The 21,364-nt window shown below is 32.0% G+C and overlaps 1 protein-coding gene across 2 annotated transcripts; it reads left to right on the top strand.

Annotated features, from left to right (window-relative positions):
* The first annotated feature begins 4,818 nt into the window (after nt 1–4,818).
* LOC123263090 (zwei Ig domain protein zig-8-like) lies at nt 4,819–20,326 on the top strand. 2 transcript variants are annotated; one of them, XM_044725628.1, is made up of 6 exons: nt 4,819–5,398; nt 5,473–5,851; nt 11,814–12,019; nt 16,530–16,758; nt 17,114–17,413; nt 19,174–20,326. In XM_044725628.1, the coding sequence occupies exons 2-6, from the start codon at nt 5,791–5,793 to the stop codon at nt 19,272–19,274; spliced, it is 897 nt and encodes a 298-aa protein (XP_044581563.1). In that variant the 5' UTR covers nt 4,819–5,398; nt 5,473–5,790; the 3' UTR covers nt 19,275–20,326. The 2 variants fall into 2 exon arrangements, with proteins under 2 accessions (XP_044581563.1, XP_044581562.1); XM_044725627.1 differs by having other exon boundaries at nt 4,819–5,851.
* The last annotated feature ends 1,038 nt before the right edge of the window (nt 20,327–21,364 follow it).

The following is a 21,364-nucleotide window of genomic DNA, read 5'->3' as shown; positions in this document are numbered from 1 at the left end:
CGATTATAAGTCTTTGTGAAGACGTCAGCGAGTGTATTAAGCTTTCCGGTTAGCAGTTAAACCCTCCGGCAATTAGACTGGCAAGAAGAGTATTGTCAAGAAGACGGCTGATGGAGAAACTGTTGAGTAATTTACCGTCTTCTCTTTGTGGCGTAGCTTAGTTAACTTTTTGCAACACGCTCTGTCTTACTTGCTCTAGATTGGATTCGAATAAAACGTACAAGGAAATAAATTTCTTTATAACTCAATGTTTAATTAATCTGAAAGATTACCCCACTCTATTTTATAATCCAGGACGCTGATTTACTATTTATTAGTAATAAAGCACTGTTATTTTCTCGGTAATTTAAAATTACTAATTTTAATAAAATTAGTAATTTTAAAAGAAAATTTCATCTCTCCTCTCTTAACTTTACCTCAATCATGTTATTCTCAGTAAAATCTTCTGAGTAAAATACATATCAAGCGTTGGGAGAAAACAGAGATCAAACGTAATCGAATTCCCATCCTCGGTCTATTCGGAAGATAGTTTGGTTGTCGAAGGTAGTTCACGTTGTATACATATCCGGCAGAAAGTGCGGTGGTTGCGGGAACGGTGAAAAGCAGGACGAACTATTCGCGAGTTGGTTGATTGGTTAACAAGCCGATCGAGGGCGCCATCCACCCACCGACTGTAGACCATCAGACTATAGACGAATAAAGCAACGGATAGGAGCCAACTACTGAGTTGTATCGAGGTCTTTCCTCAGGTAAGTTCATCCACTATCCAGAATCCACGGAATCTCCGATTAATTTATACACTCGAGGTTACACACGATTATCCCGCATAGTTTCCCAACTCACTCTCTTTTAATTATTTTTTTAATTAATTTTTCCCAGTCTATTTGCTTTTACTGCCTCTCGAACAATTGTTAGTTTAATTTTTAATATTTTTTTCGTTCAAACTCCCCATGGACCTTGGCAATAAACATAATTAAACTTTATTGCTAGAAGCTCGGAAAATTTTCGAGAATTAATTGACCTCGGAGTTGATTGTTTGGTAATAATTAAAATCATATTACAATAACTCCTCGAAGCTCGCCGGTGATTTAATGCCGGTATTAATAAACACTACACTGGGTATTTAGAGTTAATTGAACTTTTGCAATAATTCTGGCTGTTAATCAGCGGATAAACATCCGTTGGTGCGTCACGTAGGATTGGCTCATATATGTATATATATTTAGAGAGAGAAATGTGTGCTCAAGTAGTTATGTGCGATGTGCTATGTACAAGCCAAAATAGTGTCTATTTGCACTTTACGTCAAACTTGATAATTAAACATTAAATTATGATTCTGCGGGTGATTTAATGTACAGAGTAATTTAAGGGAAGCTCGTGCACCCGCACACCCTGCGTCGACCGGGTAAGCGACAACGAGTCGCCGCTCTCACCCGTTACCAGCTACACCAGAAACAGCTAACTCAAGTCCCCTGGGATATAGAGTTTTCTGGTTCCTTTACCGCTAAGTAACTCTTCCTGATTTTCTCTCACACACTTATGCACTCATACACTCACACCCGTAGACAGAATCTTATTATCCTTCAGTACTTTGTTACTCTGTCTTGGATTTTCCCAAAAGTTCATTATTTTTACTCCGCTGAAACTCGATTTTAAACTATGCAGCTATTAGAGTTTTCAGTTTTGAAAAAAATTTATAATTAGAAAATAAAATTATCTTTTTTCATAGTCAGTTATTTCTAAAAAAAAAAAAAATTCAATTCATTTTACATTGAATAAGTAATTAGAGAAAAATAATTGCTAAATTTTCTAAAAATGACCAACTAATTGCAATACAATTACATTTTGAGCATCAAAAAAAATTTTTAGAGCAATAAATTAATTACAATGTAAAACTCGCAGTCAAAACTTTCAAACGAACTGCAATAAAAGCTTGTATCATCGATTTTAGCGAAAAAATTACTTTTTTTTTCTGTCATTCAATAAAACTGCAACTAATTGACGTATTCAATTAAAAAAATGGAAATCGTAGTTTAAAGAATGAGTTTTTATCTGAATTTATCACAATAGATCAAAAAACTTTTTTTTTTTATGTAACAGGTTTAAAAAAAATGGAAAATTTCGTTTATTTGTCGAAAAATATGAAAAAAAAAAAAAAAAATATTTCCCAAGCAGTCAATCATGGAAGATTTAAAAAGTACATATTTCAAGCTTAGAACGATATTTTTTTTATCGTACCCTGACATTTTACACTGAGATACCAGTGACGGGTTTCAGACACTAGGAAATAATTTTTGAAAAATAAAAATTCCGCGCAGAAAAAATTCAGGTTCAGTTTTAAATTTATCTTTTAATGAAAAACAAATATGGTTTTATAAAAAAAAATATTTCATTTTTATTACAGAAAAAGTAGCAAAATATTAATTTTTTAAGAATAAAATAAATAATGAGACAAAATTTTTCTTAAATGGTCCAAGCAAAACGACTTAAAAATGTTTTGCTATTGACACAAAAAAGAATAATCACGATGAGAATAATCTGATGAGCTGAGCAAGCATGTTACTGTCTGTCTGTGTGTTGTGTGTTGTACGTAGGTCATTATATTTGATGCGCCTAGCCTTTCGCCGACAGAGGAATATAATATACCTTTTTTGCAGACAAAACAGAGGCAACACACAAGTTTGCAGAACTAGTATTGTGTAGATTTATATTTATACATATAAAGAGAGAGGAGAGTATAACTATCCAGTATACGCTTCGCCGTTTATCGTTATCTTCGTTACGTGCCAGTTATGCGCAGCTGATGAATGGCTGAATCCACGAACAGAGAAGGCACGAACGTCACGCGAAGCATTATTTACAACCGAGCAAGTCGCGAGTTGTCACGCGCTTAAATTTTTAGGTAATATAATTTTTTACTTTTTAAACATTTTTTCCTCCCTATTCCTTTCCAGTCTCTCAATTCTTTTATTTTTTATTTTCTCCTCTGGTAATATAAAACGTTGCCACAAGCTTGTACTGCTCTATCCGTACAAGCTAATTCTCCGCAGATTTATTTCCAAAAATTTTATCCGCTTCCGTATAATAACATAATTACGTAAATTTATCTTTTCTACCACTCGTATAACTTTTCTGCAATGCGAATGAAATTCACCCACCCTCTATATTTTCTACGATCCATTAATAAATTTACAAACTCAACTATATTATTTATAAACAATGTTTCATTATTTTATTCCCGTTTGCTTTTTATTTATTTATTTATTTTTTTCTTTTATAGTCGAGTGTTTTCATTCTTGTTCTCATTGCACGCTATGCTTATCATTATTATCATCTTTATTATTATTATTATTATTATAAATTTTTTTTAATAGAAGGTTTAATATCTCTTTAGACAGACAAATAATTGTATTTTTCTAAAATAATTCAATAATTTTTTTTTTCATCGAATAATAATAATAATAATAATAATAATAATAATAATAATAAATTCGATAGTTATTAACCTGAAAGACAATATCACGACATAATAATGCAGAATAAAATAAAAAAGCAAAAAAATCAGACAAAATTCTTGTCATGAGAAAGGAATTTACGTGTGTTTCGTGACACACTCGGCTACTTAAATAATCCCAGGATAAATTTTTAGCATTCTATGTGCTTAGGGACATATCCAGGGCGTCATTGGCACCCAGCCCGATCCAGTTTCCCGAGTATTTTCCGAATATACCTCGAGCAAAGTGTCAAAGAACTCTCGGTTCTGGTAACTACAGTCTAACTGTGTAACTCTATAACTATATAGAGTATTAATCCGCTAATTCGTCGATCCGTAGATCCGCGGCGTGCATGTTCCAATCCAGGGAGACAGTGGCATACTAAAAAAGCTTAAAGTAAAACGAAAAAGGAGTTTAAACAGAGGAAAGTTGATCTGGATTGGAGGATTTTAATCAAACTAAAATCGATTCTGCGCACCCAGCTTCAACTCGATAACATAATTTGTCTTTAGTGCCAAAAAATCCCGTCTCAATTATTCGTAAAATAAAACGAATTGGGAATAAAAATAAATGGAAATAGTTTCGAGGGTACAAAAGAGTCGATACCATCGAGAAGCAAAAGTCTGAGAGAAAAAGTGAATAAAAAAAAAACGTATACAACTTTAGCAGCTAGCACCTATACCAGGTTATTCTGTTTCTGTTCGGAAATTTAGGAAATTCGATCAACAGTCGCACTAATACCGTTCCGGACCACAATTGTTCTCCAGCAGCTTCCGATTCCCCGTGTAACGATTTAGAGCCGGCTCTACTCGGAGCTTGTAAGGCCGTGGAACCCGTCATGCTTTCTGCACATATACACATCCATACATATTCACTAACATGACACATAAATAGGACACACGTAGAAATGTGTCCCGTATGTCGAATTGTCTAGCTTTTTCGCCCCCTCTATTCACCCTTGCGTCGGTGTGTGGTAGGTCAGATGATTTTGTGTAAGCCACCGTGTAGATGCTGGTGCTCCTGCCTGCCTACTTCTCTGTTCTCTCTACTGTCTCTGCTCTTTCCCACTCCCACTCTACCAAGGGATGGAACGGAAGCGCGCATGCTCTTACGTACAGGATTCACCCCAGTCAGGGTAAATCTGCCTCGGGGTCGAGACGTCGTGCGTACTCCCGCTATGTATACCTTCTTGTGGATATTAAGCCGCTCACAATAATATTTATTCCTTTTTTAACAGCTGAATTATTTTTTTTTAATTTTTAAATCAACAAAATGTGCTGATTTCTTTTTATTTCAAGTGGAAAAAAATTTTCTGCAAGTGAATTTTGTTAATTAAAAATCGGAGTACAAGTTTTAATTTATTAGTGGAATTATGTACATAAAACTAGAGGAATAAAAATAAAAATAAAAAAAAAGGATATAAAGTGGAGTGACAATTTGTTTGAGTTGCCAGACAGTATATAATATAGTAAGTAACAACAAAGTTTGGCAATAACCATTCACGTGTGACAACCACCGTTATCGTATGTGAGGACACACCAGTTACTGTTACTGTTACAGTTAAAGTTACACTTACATTTATGGGATAATATACTGTTATTCCTTGGAGCGTTCTGTTAATGTACTCATACTCGTACTCATTTATTGGGCCAAGAGCTGAAAAAAGTAAACCGAAACCCCCGAGGGGATACATATAAAAAATAAACCGAGTTTGTTATATTTATTACACTTGAGTAACAGCAATAGTTATCCGTGTAAATGCAATCAAGTGTGCTCGGGTACACGGGGGCTGAGACAAACTTCCCGTGAGTGATCTACGGGCTTAAGGACTCCACCTCGGATAATATATTCCGATTCCGTTCAAACGCCGCCGGGTCATCGATGTACTCGGTGTGATCTTTTAGGTGATAGTTTTTTTTTATTTTTTTATTTGAGAAAAAGGAATATTATTTTTTTTTTTTTTTTTTTTTTGTTTCAGTGCGGTGTGTTTTGCTAAATGTGAATACTTTGCATTAAAAGATGACTCTGAAAATGCTCAAGTGCTCTCGAGACACTCGTACGGATGTGTTGTCATTTCTCGGTAGTTTGTAGTCTTGTTAAAGTTTGAGTTTTATAGTTTCCCAGTTGAGTTTTAGGGAGGAGGAGGAGAAGGAGGAGGAGGGGGGAAGAGCTAAGTACTGAGCCCGTTATTCAGAATTGGGGATGAAGAAAATTATCAAGAGGATGTGGGTCATTTGAGTATTGTTGTGTTGTGGAATATAAAAGAAAGTTTAGAGATCATCCTAGTTGTTGCGAAATGGCTTTGAGATGGCAAGCGAGGCTATCTATTGCCGCTATACTCTTTATGTGTACTGAAGGTAATTTTTATCTTTCATCATCTCCGCTCTATTTATTTCCATTCATTATTAATTATTATTGTTATTAAAAGTTTCCTTCGTCCATTAGCTGTTATAAAATTAAAATATGCTAATAAAATGACTTTGATGTTTATAAATTTTACAAAGATCCCTCTCAGGGTCTAATTACGCAATGGTTACGAAAGTTTTACCGGGAAAACAGCTATAATTCTTTGGCTTTATTACAACCAATTAAACGCTGTTACTAATTATTTAAAGTTGTTGACGTCAGAAGCGAGAAGGATCCGCGACAGCTAATTGTACCGAAAGAAAAAAAAATTCCCGTTTAATGAACCTTTGTTCAAGTAAATAGAAATTAAATACCCGAAACAAAACTTGCGGCTGCTAATTGTTGGTTTCATTATTTTTTCTATTGTGAGTACATTGATAGGGTTTTTTAATAAAAAATTTTTCTTCATGATTTAAAACAAATAAACTCTTGAAAATCATGAGAGCTTTTTTCTTAATTTTTTTTTTTTCTTTCTGGACAATTATAATTTAAATAATGTCACGACGAAAATAATCCATTTTAATAAACTTTTATTAAAAATGAATAAATTTTTTAAATAAATTATCAACAGTTTATAAAATTTTTTTATCAGTAGATTAAACAGTTCACTTTCTCAGCATCATTTATTATAATTATATAATCATGGGGTTAATTTAATTTAAACGGAGCCAATTTATAAACTGTCATGAAGTTTGTTATTGTCGAGATAAAGATTCGAGACGAATTTTAAACGGCGGATTTAGTTTTAGTTTAGTTCAGTGAGTTGAGGCGAGCTTTATCGTACAAACCTCTGAGAAAGGGGCTCGAGTGTGTAAGCACGTTATTATTGAGCCTGATTACAGACTGCATCGACATTTTAGTGAATAAAAAAAAATCCAATTGGCGATTGCGTGCACGAACCTTTTTAAATTTCTACGGTGAAATGGAATGGGAACGCATCTTGATAACGAGTTTATTAAACGGCTAGATTTATATTGCGATAAATGTACATTCAAAGGTACTACAGAAATTTATTAACTAGGAATTTTATTTTATAATTTTTTTTTTTTTTTTTACATCACTCACTATTTTATCTTCCGCTCGGAAATTAAAATTTTTTTTATTGAATCTAATTTTAAGTTGATTGCTCAACGGGAATTTAATTAAAATATTTTTCCACCGTAAAATAATTTACAGAAATTACTCTGATTTTAATAAATAATTTTTTTATTAATTAATGATTTGATGCAGCAATTAAACTCACAAATTTTTTAACAGTTTCCAATTAATCCTGTAAAATAATAAAAAAGCTCTTGAAAAAATAAATTTCAGTGGCGACTGCATCGCAATAAAAATCTTTGATGTAAAAAAAATAAAAATAATAAAAGATGCTTGTAATAAAATAATTTGCTCTCATTAACGAGCAAATGAATTTACGACACAACTAAAAATATTGCACAGAGTTTTTTTTAATTGCATTGCTTTAAGTTAAAAAGAAGCACCCTCGACCTGCTTACGCATTTATCCGGACACTTTTACAAAAATAAATTATAAATAAAACTTTAGCGTATATATATTTAGATAAATGACATAATTTTTCGATAAAACCAGTCTGAGGCCTTACGAGAGTTTGATATTTATTTAACAATATGTTTCCTCAGTTCATCGGGGATGAATTTATCATTTATATTAAAAAAGTAACGAGTACCTCGGGTGAAGGGATTGCCGGTGAAAATTTCAATAAAAAATATTGAATAATAATCTCCTTTAAAAGTTTAGTATTTTTTTATAAACTTTATTTCGGGCAATCACTTGAAAGAGAAAAAAAGTTTGTTGCGAAATCTCAGCGCGATCTAAATATTCAAATCCTCGTGAGGGTAACGACGCGCACCCAAGTAGAGCTTTGCTTGTAAAGAAGAGAACCAAAGAAGAGCTCCGATAACTTTATACATATATATTTAAAAGTAGATAGCAGATAGCGTAGGTCCTGAGGGGCTTATCCTCGGAAATCTCTTCCCTCGATACTTTCTCTCCAGTTTGTTTTTTTTTTTTTTCTGCGCTGGGATATTTAATTTTGGAATTTCTGAAAGTGTTTTTTTTTTAGCGTATTAAGTCGGTAGATACGAATTAAATCGATGCAACGATCGTTTCTACTCAGAGCGGGAATCCAACAAACTAAATGAAAGATTTACGAGCGGGTCTTATGACCTCGTGGATGTCGGTGAGTCGAAAGCTCAGGTGTAATTGTTTATGTGTTGGCCCTGGTGTCGTACCATCGTCATCGACCTGATACTCTCTGCTTTGTATGACTCGGTATTCGCTCTATTCTCTATTTCTCTATTTATGTGCCCCTAACAAATGTCCGACATTTACGAGCATGTCATCAGCGCACAGAATAACGTGATCACGACAATCTGAATAGTTAATTATAAATTTAACAAATTATTCTCTATTATTTTTAGTTTATAACCCCCCAAGCTCAGCGCCGTTATTTATTTTTTGTCAACTTCGTGATTAACAAATTTTATTTACTGTTATCGCTACTTTTTTATCTCTGTTTCTTTATTTATTTTTTTTTTTTAACGCTAATTTCAAATAATTACCTTGACTTTCAACCGAATTATTTTGTCCTCCCGTGATAATTTAACATAAATTTTTGGTTTGTAAAAAATCGTGAGCTTTATTTCACTTGTCACGGATAATTTATTTGAATAATTATACCACTTGAGGATTTTAAAATCAAGGGGCGAACCCTTGAGTCAGTCAAAAGTGATTTTTTTTTATAGTTTGTAAAAAAAAATTATTTAAATATTTAAAATAACTAAATAAATATTAACTACACGAAGAAAATTTTATAGTAGAGTTTGTTATCTAATTATATTAAAATCTATTAACTGAATACGATAGTAGTAAATATTATTTAAATAATCAAGTAAACCATATGAATTGTAGTATTTACCATCCTGATGGTAATCAGTAATAATAACTGTTATTATTTTAATTAGTTACTACTAATATTAAAATCGTAATTCCTAATATAACCTGATGGTTGCATTCACCATCAGTTATAATAATAACTACTATTTAAGCTAGTAAAAAATATTTAAAAAATTAAGAATTTAGATGCATTTCTGAATAAACTAAAAGCAGCTGTAGTGCAGTGTAGTGCACAAAAAATCGGGATTAAATTCGGATTGAATTTATATTTAAATTTTTATTTGTCTAAAACAAATTTCAGCGCCAAATTTTTCAAAAAAAAATTTGAAATTTCCAAAAAAAAATCAAAATTTTCAATAAAATTCAAATTAAAATTTCAAAAAAAAAAAATTTTAATCTTCAAAAAAATCAAATTTTCAAAAAAAAAAAAAAAAAAAAAATTTGAAGGGAATTTAAAATATTTAAATATTTCAAAGAAAAAAATGTACATTAGTTAAAATATGGATGTAAATAAAGGATTTAATTAAATAAATTTATATTATTTTTTCTTTCAGAATTTTTACAATCTGAGATGGTTACAGTTACCATCTTCGATTGTAACAGTTATAATTTATAATAATTACAATTATTATTTTCGATAGTAATCGTTACCATTATTAATAGTAACTATTACAATTGTCAATGATACCATATATTATTTTGTTACTAATTTTATTACCATTTTAAATAGTAGGAGTTACTATTTTTGTATAGTAGGTAGTATAATTAATTTTTCTCCGTAATACTTTTATTATATTGAATTTTAAAAATATAAAAAATTCTCCAAATAACAATATAAATAAAAGTTCTCATAAATTTTAATAAAAAATAAATTTCCTATAAAAAGCTCCGACAAACTTTTTCCAGTCAATAGTTGGCCGCAATTTAAATAAAAGGAAAAATAAAATAAAAATTTAAATCGATTTATCGGAGGCCTAAATTCTCCTACGATGTTGCAATAAATAAGCTCAGATGTTTTTTAATTATAAACGCAAGCTAATAATATTCCGGGGTTAGAAATGTGTAACATGGATATGGAGATATATAGATATAGAGAAGTAATAGAGAGTGGAGCGGGAGTTAAATGTCCCATGTGTGTGCCAAGGTTGTCAAGCTCCAGGATCCTAATGTTAATTTATGTTAGCTGGCAGCGCAAATTACTCTCCGCATCCCTGATGAGACTCGTGCAATTATGCTTTCTGTAATCGATACTCTCTGACTCTCCGGCTTATGAGTAATAAGGCGGTCAGATAGTACGCCGGATATCCATGTCCGGAGATAAAAAATACTCGGTCCAATTACTGAACCCCTTTTTAAATGATATCCATTATTCGTTATCTGGCATCCGATATCTGTGAAACCGAAGCAAAACCGGGAAAACATTGTTAAATTTTATTCCATCTTTCCATCTACATTATTAATTTTATTGGAGCGACGGTGAAATATAAATAGATGCTCAAAAAGTCAATCATAAAGTTAAATGTTTGAATTATGTTTTAAAAAAATGAAATAATAAAAAAATGTCACGGCTCCCTTTATTTTCTCTGGTCTCGATAGGAAGGACGATCAATCAATTCGCCACTTGAAAATTCAAATTTCATCGAATACTCAATGACGTATTGCGATCAAGTGCATGTGATATTGACTCTTATAATATTAAATTGCTGTTGAAAAATTTTTATTCACTCAAAGAAATTTATTTGCTGAAAAAACAGTTTAACATTTCCTTTTTTACTCTCGTCTTTTTATCGAATAAATTACAACCATAAAAAAATAGGTCTTTTTATTATAAAGTATTTAAAAAATAATGGAATAAAATATTTATATTGTCGGATTTAATTTTTGAAAGCTTATAAATTATTATTGCTTAAAAAATGTCTAGGTTTTATGAAAAATTCGTTTAAAACAGAAGCAAAAAATTTTTTTTGTTAAATATTTTTAATTCTGTAAATAAACTATCAGTCTTTTTACTAAAGAAAATTTTTAAAATTATTTCATATTTTACAAATATTTTATTACTATAAAAAAATTTTTAATATAGTATAACTGAAAGAAGCTTATACTTTATCGGCAAATAAATACAGATATTACTGATATGAAAATATTTTTCATTTAAATAAATTTCTCTTGATAAATTATTTTTATTTAAAGTAAAAATAGTCATAACTTTTTATTAAATTCCACTTTACATAAATAAATTTATTAAATGAAAAAATTAAATTTCTTTTGTCCTGAAAATCGCTGAAATAATTTAAATACAAATGATTTTGAATCAAAAATATAAAATAAATTTATCAATAAAAATGAATTTAATCTGCTAAAAGCAAAAGCTAAAGCTAAAGCTTACTGAACTGTAGAAAACGAAAATCTCATTTCATACGATGGAGTTTAGGTAGAAAAAGCTGGATGTACCCAACGATGATTATTTCATGCGTCTTCGTCAATATATTTTTTTATTTAAAATATTTCTTATTCATCCCTCATCGTAGAGACAGTTGTGGAGAAATATAACGTGTGCTCGTTATATTATCCATCTCCGTCTCGGTCTTTTTCTATTTCTATTTTTTATCGTTACCAAGTAAATTGCTTGGAGTATCCTGGAGCTTTGGCCGATCTCCTCGAGTCTCCCCCCGGGTTCTCTGGTCTGCTCTTAAACTCGAATGCGAATCGCGAACTCGACCTACTCGTTGGATCAGCGCTTTTCTCGACAGTAACTCTTGCGACTAATGAGAATTCTGGTTTCTCTTCTGGATTCAAGTGCCGAGCTCGTCGAGCTTGCTGAGCAAACACATGTTAGGCTTTTATTTGATAATTTAAAATTTTATTTTCAACCGGCACCCAGAAGATTCAAAAGAACTTTAATAAAATATTAACCCTTCCCTTTGTTTTATTTGTCTTTCTGTCCAAAGGCGGCTTCCGGCTAATTGAAGCTAACCAGCCCCGTGTTCTCTGTTTCAGACACACTGAGCCTGAATGATGGGATGGAGAAGCTCGAGCGACACCCCGGACAAGGGAGGCCACGCCAACAGATGATTGATCACTCGATCGGCATCAAAACCAAACCCGAACCCACTTTCGATTTTAACCAGCCCACTAATGTCACTGCGCTCATAGGCAAGACTGCTTATCTCACTTGTCGAGTCAGACATCTCGGGAATAAAACTGTGAGTCTTTTTTCTTTTTCATTTATTTTTAACCAAGTTAAGCCCATTTTTTACTAATTAAAATTAAATATTCAGGCTAATTAGTCGGTTAAATTTAAACCAAAAGGGTGTTTTATTAATAGAAATAGTATTCATTAGTCTTGAAATAAAAAAAAAAAAAAATCTCGAAGGGATGATTTAGTTAGAGAAGTAAATTATAAGAATTTTTTCTCTTCGGAGGTAAATAAAGAAAAATTACAGAAACCTAGAGAGTTTATCCAGCAGTGTTTCGAACTTTTCAAACCTCCGAACACAATTCGAGGGTAATGAAATTTTATAGCCTAGTTCGAGTTCAGGTTCAGACTGCCGAAGGGTTTATCGGTCAGAAAATTTATTAGTATTAATGAGCTCATTACTCGACTACGTGAGGAATCGGGCGGACGTTGTAAGCTTTTACAAGTTGAAAAATTAATAGAACCAATTTTTATTTTTTTTTGGGTTCAGTTTTATAAAACATACTAATTATATTTTTTATTCAGCCAATTTATAAATTTATTTTTAAGGTTTTCATGAATTTTTCTGATAAAGTATTATTATAACTATTTACTTAAAATACTAGTAAAGATTTTTCTAAAATACTAATTACCTTTTTTATCAGACAAATTTATAAATTCACGGTAATGACAGTTTTCCTAAGCAGACAAATAGTTTAATTATTTTTCCGATAAACCAGAGCTACAAAGTCGTCTCGACCGCGACAACTTTTTTTCCATCCTCACGATTTCCGACTTTAGCCGCTGGACTATCTAAAAAAAAAAAAAAAAAAAAAAAATAGACCAATTAAAAAGAAATGTAAAATTTGTATAAATCAATTTTTTTTTATAATTACATAAAGTACAACGAACTCGTAACTAAACAGTTGATTAAAAAACCCTATCAAATGACAGCTCGGAATTAAAATTCACCAGCGAGTGTTTGTCGCTTAAAAAAACAATCTAAATCAATTAAATGCGTAAAGTAAGCGACGAAATGAAATTACCCTTTCAATATAATATAATTGATTTAGTATAACTGCAGAGTACCCGGCAGAGTAGTAAAGTGTAAAGTGAAAAGTAATTATCGAGAAATAACAGTATTACATCAACCCAATTGGACATTTATCGACGCTCAGGTCTGTTGCTACAATTCTATTTTGTCAATACTCGGTTCTCGGTTTCGTTCCGACTCAACTCGACTCGACTAACCCCGATAACTCTGTCCGTAAATTTCGAAAACGAAATTCCCGCTCCGATTATGTATTAAAATTAATTCACCGCTAGCCTTTCTATTTTTTTCTTTTTTTTTTTTTTTTAATTTATCACGAACTCATTAAGCTCCGAGCTTTTTTATAAATGGCCTTTGGAAAAATTTCAAAGTAAAATTAGGTATAATAAGAGTGGAGAGCTAAAGATTACTTAGTGGTAACGGCCTTGGGCTTCCTAGTCGTAGTTATATATATTTATATACATATAGTTAATGATATCTTTGCTCGAGGGCTTAACTTTACGGCTGAATGAGCCGCGTAATCCATTGACTATCCTCTATTAAATACTCTGGTTAGTTACAATAGGTTATAATTTAAATAAAAATTGCTCTTTATAATCAAATTTTACGCACTGGAACTTTGTTTAGTCCTCTGTTTTTATTCACCATCAGTTTTGTTCATATTTTTACGAATAAAATGAAACGAACAACTGAACAGTAACTGGAAATAACAATAAAAATAATAGATTTTTCGAGAGGCAAAAATCAACACATTTATGCTCCATCAGTTTATTTTTCGACATTTATTGGTTCAATGTAACTAATTTACCGGTCGTCAACTGAGTATTGATACAATAATTTTCCAGATTTTGATAAACAAAGTGCAAAAATAAAAAAAAAAATTTGATTTCCATTTTTATTATTAAAAAAAAAAAAAAAAAAAAAAAAAAATACAGAAGCAGGTCGAAAAGCCATCATATATGCTAACTTATAAATAACTTTGATGTCAGATTATTTGAAATAAAAAACTACCCATTTAATTTATTCGGCATGTCTCTGCTGTCGGGATTGGAAAGCTCCGTAACTGGGTTTAAAGCGAACATGCGAATTTAAATACTATATATGTATAATGAATAATGTTAATAAAAAGTTTCGATACACGAGAACGAAACACCCGGACTTTATTCAATTATTTTTATACTTTATAGTATATTTCAATTAAATTCTGTTTGTTATTATTTTCAATACTCAGTTTAATGGTGTTTCATTCGAAATTTACTAAAATAACATTTTGCTATCAATAATTTCTCTTCAGTATTTATATTTGAAGTTTAATATCGTAATTGTTCGCTGATTTTGAATGAATAGATTTAACAGAGTTATAATCGGTTCATGGAGCAAGTGAATAGTTTAGTTTGTTGCCAGTGGTTATGCTTGCTGTGGAATTATGTAACTAAAAGTGTTATAGGTCGCTAAATAGTGAGCATCACTGTACTGATGATATTAAATTTTAATTTAGTGAAATAGTAATATCACGTACATTTTGTAATAACGAGACAAATACTCTTGATTTTGCATTCAAATTTCACTCTATTCATATTCGAGAATTATTATTATTATTTTGAATTATTTAAAATTTTTTTGATAATTTTTATTGAACAAAAAAAAAAAATTAATAAATTCTTTTAAAGTGTCAGCTATTATTTTTTATAATATAAGAAATATTTTTTCACTCTGGATTAAAAATAAAAAAAAATTTATTTCTGTACAAATTTTTGAATAAACAGTAAATATAATGTGTAGTTATTTTTCAATAAAAAAATAAAATTAACAACTAGTCTTGATTTAAAAATAAAATATTCTACTAATAATACAACGATCGGTCTATTTATCCATGGGTAAAAAAATACATATTATTAGGTAAATAACGAAGCGAACGTATAAACATTGCATCGAATTTCGTGTTTGAGTACTAACAAGTATCTAAATAAAATGAGGATGAAAAAGTGATAAAATATTTGCCATCGGTGGTTAATTTACATTAAAAAGTGTAAAATTTAGACCATCGCAAAAGAACCGACTCTGCAATGTTACGTATTTATGAATAAATATCTACATATTTATTTAATATTGATATGAAAAAGAGAAGAAAAGAATGTAAAGGAGAAGAGAAGAGGATTGGGCTCCGCATGAATTCATTGATCGAATCGGTTGAATTTTTGTCGCCCAACACCCGACACCCGACTCGTATCCGTTTAAAATCGGATTGCGCACCAGTCACCAGTCACCAGTCACCAATCACCAGTCACCAGGCAATATACCGAGAGCGCCGTGGAATATTAATGGCCGGTGTGTTGAAAATGCACCAGCGGTGAGTTTAGTCGCAACTGGTATATAAAGGCTCCTCTGATCCTGGAAAAGACTCTGACGCACGTCCTCAATGTGGAAAATACTTGAGAATCCTGAGGGGTTCATCTTGACGCAACGTTCCTCGATATTCGACCTCAAGAGCACTCGGTATGCATCGATATTTCAAATAGTTATTCGATGGGTACCGAGCGAGCCATACTCTCAATATTTACACCCTCTTTCTCCTTCCCCTTTTTCCTATATTCTTAGATTCTCACTTGCAGCCAATTTTACTCCCGTTATTTTATTTGTTATTGTATAATTTCATGCGGATAATTCTCCCTCTGTTCGTTGGAATAAAATTAATTCTCTCACCCCCCTTCATTCTTACCCTCGCTAGATATAATAATATTATTCCGAGCGTAGAGAGTTTAAAAACGTTTATCTGAAAAATTTATCGCGAATACCGGTGTCACGCCAAACTATTTATCCCGTCATGATCAAATTTCAGATCGGTATCCTCGAGATATAAATTACCAACTAATATGCTAATAACCAATTATTCTTTTAATATTTAAATATTATTCATTTATCAAATTTTTTTTTCAAAACTATTTTTTACGTAATAGCACTAAGTACGATAGTTGGCTGATAAACTACTCGAGTTACGTCAAACTGTTTGAGAGATGTTCGCTCCCCTGGCACGTATATTGACGTATTAATCCATAATTATTGACTCTCATATTCATAATCATAATTATTAAATCCCGGAGTCATAACCCGAAGTACTTAATAGTCGGGATAATACTTCTCAACTACTTACTGTTCTAATAAAATATTTATTATCCTATTTAACTAGATCATTTCAAATTAATTTCACTTCTGGGGTACTCATTATCATTATTATCTCTCTTTAATACATATTTGCTTTTAATTACAATTTAATATTTGCTCACGTTTTTAAACTAGCAAATTTCCTTGATGTTATTAAGAAAGTTACTCTACATTTAGATAATATGGTTATACAATGTTATTTTAAGAGAATATTTGAACTTGATTTAATTAAGAATAAATTTAATAAACTTTTTTTTTACCTTTAATATAAAAACTGCTAATTACAAATTCTTGTTAATTTTATACGAATTTTTTTTCTGTTTAGGTCTCGTGGGTGCGATTAAGAGATATCCACATTTTAACAACGGGAGCGTACACTTATACGAGTGACCAGCGATTTCAGGCCCTGCATAGACAAAACACGGGGCACAACAGCGAGTGGTCTGAGTGGACATTGTGCATAAAATGGGCCCAAGAGCGCGACCAGGGTATTTACGACTGTCAAATATCAACGATCCCGTTAAAGTCCCACCAATTTTACCTGAACGTCGTCGGTGAGTAAATGCAATAGACAATACAATACAGAATACACAGGGCGCAATACAATATAATAGAATATACGATAGACGATACAAGACAGATAGAAGATAGGGGTTAGGGGATGGGATATAATATGGTATGATGTTTGATGTTGTGTGTATTGAACGAAAACAGAACCAGAAACAGAAACAGAAACAGAGATACACACAGATGAGTAGTTTACTAGCCAGAACACAATGGAGTACAAGACAGTGGTACAATGTTAGAGTTGACGAGACTAGATGACATTGTGATAAAGCTTTAACCGTGATAAAACAGCGTTGTTTACTTGATGACGTAAACATGAAAGCGGGTTGTTTGTTGATGCAGTTCCCACGGCAACGATTCTCGGTGGTCCGGAACTGTACGTGGGTGCCGGGAGCACGATAAACCTGACATGTGCGATACAGTTCAGCTCAGAACCCCCAGCCTACATCTTTTGGTACTACGACGGCAACGTCCTTAGTTACGACAGTCCTAGAGGAGGTGTCTCTGTGATAACGGAAAAAGGAACTGATGTCACCACCTCCTGGCTCCTCATACAGACGGCACAGCCCTCCGACTCGGGCGAGTACAGCTGTAAGCCCAGCAACGCCAACACTGCGTCCATCCGAGTTCACGTTGTCAATGGTGAGCTTTTCTTTTATAATTATCTTTAAAAATAATTCTATATTAGAGCTCATTGGGTCTATTAAGTCCATATTTAGTTTTTCCAAAAAATTCAGTTGTGAAAATTTCCAACAGATCTTCTCACTACTAGAGAATTAAGTTTAAGATATTAAATAAAAAATATTTTTTACTATTTTTTTTTTTAATAAAGTAGTTAAAATAAATAAAGCTTTACTCTTATAATTATCTTTAAAAATAATTCTATATTAGAGCTTATTGGGTCTAATAAATCCATGTGCAGTTTTTTGAAAAAATTTAGTAGTGAAAATTTCCAACAGACGGCGAATGGTCGCTAAATCTTCTCACTACTAGAGAGTTAAGTCTGAGATATTAAATAAGAAAATAAAAAATAGTTTTTACTACTTTTTTTTTTTTTTAATAAAGTAGTTAAAATAAATAAAGTCAGACGAGTCTATTGTGATGGAGTAACCCAGTGAGGGATAAAAATGCTGAGTCGAATGTCGAATGTCGAAAGGCGAAAGGCGTTTAAATAAAGGGAACATAAAGGGAGTAGAACAGAGTATAAGAATCATCGGATTTACGGGCTAGGAGTTCAAGTACTGCTCGTAGATATGGCACGAACGTGAAGGAAATTGCATTTCGATTCATTTTATGGAGCCACGCGGCACGGACCTAGGGTTGGGCCCTACCTAACCTAATCTACGCTTTATAATATTACTCTGAGTGAAGCCGAGGCTAAGGCGTGTAGTTGTGAAAGTCTTTGGGTTTATATTCGACAATGCAGGACTTTGGCTCCAGGAGACCTGATGTTGGTGGGTGCTCTAGTTGTGTGTGTGAATCTGGGGATACAATAAAGGAATCGAGGATGGAGGATGCTTTATGCAATTCCCCGAGGTCTACTACTGGCGCTCTTTCCATTCTCCATTCTCAGAACCGTACATCTTCTGTGGGTACCACTACTCAGTACTCACTACTCACTATGCTGGACTTAAGAAATTTCCTCGGAGAATATATTGATAAAAAATTTATAGAATCCGTGTGTGCTGCGCGTTTCTCAATTACTTTTTTACATTTTAAAATTGCTTTGCCCGGTTCGAGTTCGGGTTTATATTCTTTCTGTCATTTATCGTGGTTACTAGGCGCAATATAACCCCCGGAGATCCTTCTGAGAGAGAGAGAGAGAGAATCAACAATATCTTTGTTGGTATTTGCGATATCCTGATATCATATGCCAATAAAGGTGATATTGTTGCAACGAAATTGGTAATACATGAATATATATATATTGTGGGATGGGCTCTTTTATGTGATTTATTCCTCGAAAATGATACAGTAAATCTCAAAGCTTATGTCTCTTTGTGTTGTGATTGCCTGGGATTTATCGATACCAAAACATCATCCTAACTCTGTTTTATTTCTATGAATATATTTTTAAATTTGGTTTATCCCTTTTTTTTTTTTTTTTTTTTTTTTTTTGAAAATATTTTTAAGGATAAAAAGTAATCCCGTGAAAATTTTTTTTTTTTAAATTGGAAAAAATCCCTCAAAATTTGACCCTTTGATTTTTATATTTAAATTTTTTATCGGTAAGTTGCGTAATTTCGAAGATTTAAATAGTTGAATATTTTAAAAACAAGAATAATTGTATTTTATAGAACTTAATGAATTTAAAAAATTAATTATTATTAATTAATAAGGTATAAATATTAATTAATAAAGCTATAAAAAAAGAATGTAATAGATAAAAATGATTGTTACAGGTGAACGTCCAGAAGCGATGCAAACAGGAACAGCAGGGCCTATTTTATCCTCAAGCTGCCTCCTGGTATCGCTCATCATTTTGTACATATCTTCAGTGTAATACGACTGGCACAAATAAAATAAAAAATAAATAAATGCTATATATAAATAATAAATATAATAAATAATAAGTAAAAAGAAAACCGATGAGGTTAAGTACTAAATAAAGTAAGTAAGCTCGTGGAAGGCATTAAGCGACTTGCCGTCGATGTCGATATCCTGAGTACAAATAAACTATAATAACACGTGTGGTGATACGAGTCTCGGCTTATGAGAAAAGCGCCAGAAATAAATAAGTTAAGAGCCAAAGTCTCAGGCTAAGACGACAAAGTACCTCTTGTATTATATATTTATCCGTTGTCTGTACTGAGACAGTTTATCCTGTTGATTGATTCACGTAAGCCTTTCAGAGCAAAATAAAGAGACAATTTTTTAAGTCAATCCTTGGATATCTTTAAGGATATTTCTTTTAATCTCAATCTGGATTATTTTATTATTATTAATGTGAGTTTAATAATCTAAAAATGAGTAATTTAGTTGAGTGATTTTGTGAGAAATAAAAGTAGAGACCGCGTAGCGGTAAAATCTGACATTTAGTAATATAAATTAAATTGAGTAGAATTGAAAAAATAATAATAGCCTTTTATTATTTTATATTACAGCTATATATTTTATAAACCGGCGGTTTTATTATATTTTTTTATCATTTTAGTTTTATTTATATTGGCATGTTGGATAAATTGAACCGACAATCGGGATTTTTGCAACAACTTTTCCATCAATCATCAAATTGAATCGAGGGTACAAAACATAACGTTCTCATTCCCGTTCCCGTAACTATTACTGTTTTATAGAATCGGCTGGAGGACAGAAAACACAAATTTCCCAACAACCCTCGACTCGACAAGTTAAATTATGATATCGTAGGTATATAGATCCATGAATGTTGCTCCCATTGTATCGCTTCCAATTTATTCCGTGGAATAACGATGGCCCGTCACTCGTGACAAACTCGTTAATCGGTCTTCATGACGTCCGTGCACGCGTCCCACTCCCAGCTCCTTCTATTCACAAAATCGTTTCCACGTAATTCAGCTCAACTAGACGGAACACGATAAGATATCCAGATCTCGGAGCTGGATAACGAGCAAAGATACCGAGATCATCATCATCAATCAATCAATCAATCGATAAACTCCAACCAGTCTCCTACATCCTTCTACCGCCGATCAGCATCAGCAACCTCCTATTCGTATTTGCATGTAAAATGTTAACTCGATACAAACAAGATCGTAGACCGAGTAGAGACCAAGCACTATCTTCAATTGTATATATAATACTATACCTAGTTAAAGTCTGTTATATTTGTACGACACACTGTTGGTTGTATTGTACAGACCTACCAGCGATAACAAAACTAAACAGATCGATACTATCCAGCTGATATGAGGTGCTCAATATGTATTCGTGTATGTAATAGTTAACCGCACTTGCTCCAGCCTGGCTCTACGCGTGTTAATACACACATTCGACACGTGTTGAGTCTGCTAACGATGATAACCAAGCACAACACATTCCACCTAACACTCTCCTTCTCTGTTATTAACACTTTCGTTAATGTCCCATTAATTTTCCACTTTTTTTATCTTTTTAATTATTATTTACAATCAAGCTAGAATTTTTCAAGATTTTTTTTAATGTAAATTAATTAAATGTTTGACAAATATCTACACGGAAAAAAGTTAACTGTAATAAATAACAGTCGATTTATAATAAGTAATGATCAACTGCTAAAAATCAAACAGTAATTATTGACTTGCTTGGACTGGTAAAATCTATATTTTAAAATTATAATTTTTACTGTTTCAAATGTTAAATTCTCCCAGAGTTTCGACCCTCTTCTCTTTCACCTGAGTTCCCCTTCTCCTCATAATATCGACTATATAATGAAATGGCAATTTTGACTGTTTGAAACTGTAACTTTTTAAGATGAAAGAGTCGTTATTTACTATAGTGACAGCTACTAATCACTTATTTTGAATATTAAATTATAATTTGTCGCTTTTATACTTTCTACATTAAATTTTGTAATATTTATATTTTTGCCACCCCGATGTCCGCTTTACTGTTTGAAACTATAAAAATTAACCG

Source organism: Cotesia glomerata, linkage group LG4, assembly GCF_020080835.1.
Source record: "Cotesia glomerata isolate CgM1 linkage group LG4, MPM_Cglom_v2.3, whole genome shotgun sequence".
Classification (NCBI taxonomy): domain Eukaryota; kingdom Metazoa; phylum Arthropoda; class Insecta; order Hymenoptera; family Braconidae; genus Cotesia; species Cotesia glomerata.
This window is presented reverse-complemented; position numbering and strand designations above follow the sequence as displayed.